At 39.8% G+C, this 4,668-nt stretch overlaps 1 protein-coding gene across 11 annotated transcripts in view; it reads left to right on the top strand.

Moving 5' to 3' along the window:
* Nucleotides 1–4,668, top strand: part of MBNL2 (muscleblind like splicing regulator 2) — a 91,522-nt gene extending 86,854 nt beyond the window's left edge. For all 11 annotated transcript variants that reach the window (XM_019610371.2, XM_031557805.1, XM_031557802.1 and 8 more), the window contains one exon: nucleotides 2,113–4,668. In XM_019610371.2, coding sequence (XP_019465916.1) covers nucleotides 2,113–2,127 — 15 coding nt within the window. In that variant the 3' untranslated portion in view covers nucleotides 2,128–4,668. The remainder of the gene's footprint in view (nucleotides 1–2,112) is intronic.

Genomic DNA, 4,668 nt, shown 5'->3' with positions numbered 1-4,668 from the left:
TGCTGTCTGCTCCCCTGGACCCAGCACCACGTAAACAGGATGTGCACACAAAAGGGAAGCGTCCACATTGTCTTTGCTGCTTCCTGAGTGCAGAGAATGGGGACAGATGGCAGGATGGGGATGGGATGGCGGAGATTCTCACCTGGACCCTGCTGCTCACCTGAATGGTGAAGGGAAGAGGACCCGGCTCTTTCACGTTGCCCGCAGCTGTCCTGTAGTTTGGAGGAGCTGGGAGCATCGGTCCGGTTTGGCCTCTCGAGACATCTAGAAGTGGCAGTGATCTCTCTGTCTTTTCTCTGTGTGTTTCTGTAATAGTGATGCAGGGAGAAAAAAAGTGAGAGCAAAATGCAAGTTCTGTCCCCTCACAAGTTGCCAGGGAAGATAGGCAGCTGCAGTATCTGAAATCCTAATTTTTAAACTGTGTAGATTTCAGGTTACGTTCCATTAAACCAGACTTTAGGATCCCTTAAATACATTTGCGTGACTATGGCTAACCCAGTATAGCTAAAGCTGCTTTATTAATTACATTGACATGTTGGGTCGTAACACGCTAAAAATACCAGTGCTGATAATCTGGGCCACGTCTTATTTTCAGCACGGCTTCGTTCTTTGTACTAACTGCCAAGTCATAGTGCTGTAGATGGACCAGGATTATCACAGGCAAGGCTTTATTATTTCAGCAAAGGTATTTCTCTGTTATTTCAATAGGAAACAGCAGATAGACGATAAGCCCACAAACTCACAATGAGTGGAAGTCTTTACAAATATATGTCCTTGTTGTAACTATGATGTATTCAGACGTCCAGCCCTTTAGAGTGGGAGTCACCAAGTTATCAGTGATGATAAGAGATTACTTTCAAGCATGCCAGCAAGTTAGACAGGGTCTGTACTCACTGGCAGTCTTTGTGGCATGCTATGCTGTTCCTAAAGCCCTCCTTGGTGCACAGGGAACAGGGCAGCGCGGGGTTGCGAGGCATGTTCTGCATGGTCTCGGGGTGCCTAGGGCAAGTGCTTTCCACACAGTGCTGAGCGTGTTTCTTTTCTGTATGTCAGAGGTAGTATGTTGCTGAAGTCATTTTCAAAACACCTTTTTTCTTTCCCTTTTAAAATAAATATTGCATTAAGCAGCGGTCTGTCTGCGTACTACACAAGTAGGTCAAAGTGCTGTCATGCCTGTCTTGCAGACTACTTACAAACACAGCTTAAAAATACACAGAGCGCCAAATCAAACAGGAAGAGCAAGCGATGCACTCCAGTTCCTTGATTTGTGCTTTGGTCTGGAGTACAGATTAGCAACAGCATAGTAAAAGATCAGACCCCGTGCTTTTGATATCCCATTCACCGACAGCCCTTTATGTGGAAGAGGGTGGAAATGCAGATCATCTCCCAGTACTACGTGCTGATTGAGTCGATTGCCTTCATATTTTGGAAGCTCACTGGGCACATCCTGCCCAAAACCATCGCAGTATTGGAGGCACAAGAGCTTGCATCTGCAGAATGGTTGCTTCACTCTTAGGCTGAGGCCATTGGAGACAAACTGGCAGGTTAGCGACTGGCTGGATGCATAGGGGTGCCTTTAGGACCATCCCCCTGGACCTGCTGGCGTGAGGAAGCGTGAAGGAGCTCTCAACTCACTGACCTGCAGATAGTGTGTTAGAAATTAGCAGTTGCTAGAAATGCATTTAAAAAAACCAACACTTTAGCTTGACACAAACATCCAGCCCGGTACACCTTTTTTTTTTTGGCTTGGTAGTGGTGAGCGGCCCTGCCTCCGCCTCTTCCTTATGCTGTTCCCCATTTGGCTGTCACAAGAAGGTGGGCACTGGGGCTTCTCCAGCCCCCTACCAAGGTCCAGAGTTGGGGCATCTTGCCGGGCAAGCGTGGTTTCCCGATTCCCTCTCATGTTTTGTTACTTAAACCATCCTCTCCACGTGCCCTCACTCAGCGGAGGATGCGCTGAGAAGGTCTGTGAGACTCACGGGCTCCCACCCAGCACTCAGAGCATGGGAGGCTGTCCTATAGAGGCCGGCTGTAGTCAGAGCAATGCCGCCCATTTTGGGGACTCGGCGGCCTCACCCAGCGGCGTGATCACGCTTTCCTTTCTCTCCACAGATAATCCTGAAGTAATCAGCAGGAACGGGACGGAGTGCCACGAAGCCTCCCTGCGGATGGCCAAGCACGGCTACTGTACATACTATCCTGTCTCCTCCTCTCTAGAATTGCCACAAACTGCATGCTAAGTAAAGAATTTGTTCTTACGGACAAATCACAAACTCTAAAAAGCTAGTGCTGCTATGTCATATATGAATATTAAATATGGTATGCTTACTATACTCCGACCTAAAATAGTTAACTACCTGATACCAGCTGTGATGTTTCAAGACATAAAGGGTAACATTTAGTTTTGAAGATTTTCTAAACATAGTTTAATTCTTGCAAACGTTGTCTTTTCTCCATAACTAAACCTAATGGAAATGGTCCAATTGAGTTAGCCTTGGGAGATTCGCAGTTCATGAATCTTTCAAGCTCAGCAATAATTAATTTGTATTGGCTAAAAACATATCCCGGTTGCACGTTTAGTTTGAACCCGAACTATAATTGGGGGTTTTCTTCTTGGTTAAAAAAACTCCTGGTTTTGCTCCCCGAGCAATTTGACTCCAAGAGGGAGGAAGTGCAACAAAGCCCGGTGTCCTGCACGTCACCCTGCCAGTCTGAAATTTTTAGCCAGAAACCCAAAGTAAAGCACAAATTCTTTAGATGCACATAGTTGGTGTTTGACTTGTATGGAGAAGTTGCATTTGAGTCATAGCAGAATAGGAGAAAAAAAAAAAAAAAAGGCGAGAAATTTTGCACAGTATGAGCTTCATACCCCTTTCAGTCCCCAAAAGAACAAAGTCTTGAAAATATTATTTTACGAGTATATTTATAATGTTTTTAAAAGAGACTTTGCAGAAGTGCCTAAATTTTGTCACATCAGACTTGGTGAAAGTGAGCCTGATGCCAACAGTCAATCCTAGCAGACGCAAATATCTCTCAGACTCGTGGTCAGGTTACCCAAAAGATCCGAGCTCTTAGGGAGTAACCTCGGCCGACGTAAAATCAAACGAAAAGACCAAACTGACAAAAGGAAAGGAGAAAAAGAAAGCTGTAGATGAAGAGAAGTGTACAATACTCTAATTTAATTAAAATTCAGTTTAGTCACTGAGACTTCGTAAGTGACTTTAATCTAGGTTATTAACTGAACACTAAGAATGTAGAACGAGATTCAGTTTAATAAATCATTACTGTATTTGCGTTTTTTTTAATTGGGTTATGCGATTGTAACCAGATTAGAATGGAGAAAAAATAGTTCTTTTAATTGTTTTTCTTTAAAAACATATTTTATGTCACGAAAGTATGAAGATATCTTTAATACAATTATATACATATTATATATACATACATACATATATATGGATGAAGCAGATTTTAATGTTGTTTACTTTTTTAAATACTTTGTTGATTTACAAGGTAATTATATATGTATAATTAAAATTTCATTTGTTTGATTTGAGATTTGTTTCAAGCACTATTGTACCAAATATTTCATATTTTCACATTTTATATGTTGCACATGTATCACAGAAATGACATAGTTTTTAAATTATTGTTTGAAAAACAAGACAGCTGTTATAAGTGGATATTATGTATAATTGTTTGCAGCATAAGTTTTCTATGTGGACATTATTAGTGATTGCAGTATTTTAACTTAACCTCTTCAGATTGATTGTAAACTATTTTAAACTTTGGCAGCACTGCCCGTTGGGAACGACTGAAGGCACTAAGAGTGGAACTGTTTGTCTAGGAAACGATTTCCGGGCTAAATCTTGTTCGTCCAATGTCTAATTACTATCTATTTATATATAAAGCTGGAGATTTGATCATCTGACAGAAAAAAAAGAAAAAAAAAAAAAAAAACAAGGATCACAATTCGACTGTAAAATTAACATAGTGCTTGTAACGTTGCGTTAGTTTTAATTTGTGGGAAAATAACGTATCTTAACTTGTTACTTTAGCAGTTAAGGTATCACCATTATATACTATTAAAACACTAATATTTGTAGACTTTCTCAGTCATTATAACTAGGTAGTTGACACTGCAACTTGCCTATATCTGTCAAAGTTGTTTTTATTTTTTTATAATAGTTAATTTAGGCATTTGGGTAGCTTATTGTATAATACTAAATGGTAAATTATCCATGTTGTTTAAATATTTTATGTAGATAACTCTTCAAGACATCATTTTGTGTGAACTTTTTATGTTTCGAAATAACTGTTATTCTATGTTTTCTACAAGTAATCCAATACGACTATTTTTTGCCCATGGATGACGAAGCTTCAGATACATCAGGTCTTTCATCCAGATAAACTGACAGACAAAAAGAGAAAATGTATTTTTAATAAGAGATCCACTTTCCGACTTGACGACTTTGTAATATTCCTAAAAACTGTAAAAGTACAAACCTATGCTAACGGTAAGGAGGCAATTACAGAGATGTGCAAATACGTGTACAACAGATTCTGCATTTTATTTATTTATAAAGTAATTTTATAGACTATTTCAAAATTTGGGAAGATCTAAAACTATTTTTCTGTATAAATATTATTTGCCAAAACTTTGTTTATATT

This window comes from Meleagris gallopavo, chromosome 1 (genome assembly GCF_000146605.3).
Source record: "Meleagris gallopavo isolate NT-WF06-2002-E0010 breed Aviagen turkey brand Nicholas breeding stock chromosome 1, Turkey_5.1, whole genome shotgun sequence".
Lineage (NCBI taxonomy): Eukaryota > Metazoa > Chordata > Aves > Galliformes > Phasianidae > Meleagris > Meleagris gallopavo.
The sequence above is the reverse complement of the archived record's forward strand: the minus strand, read 5'-3'. Positions and strand labels throughout refer to the sequence as shown.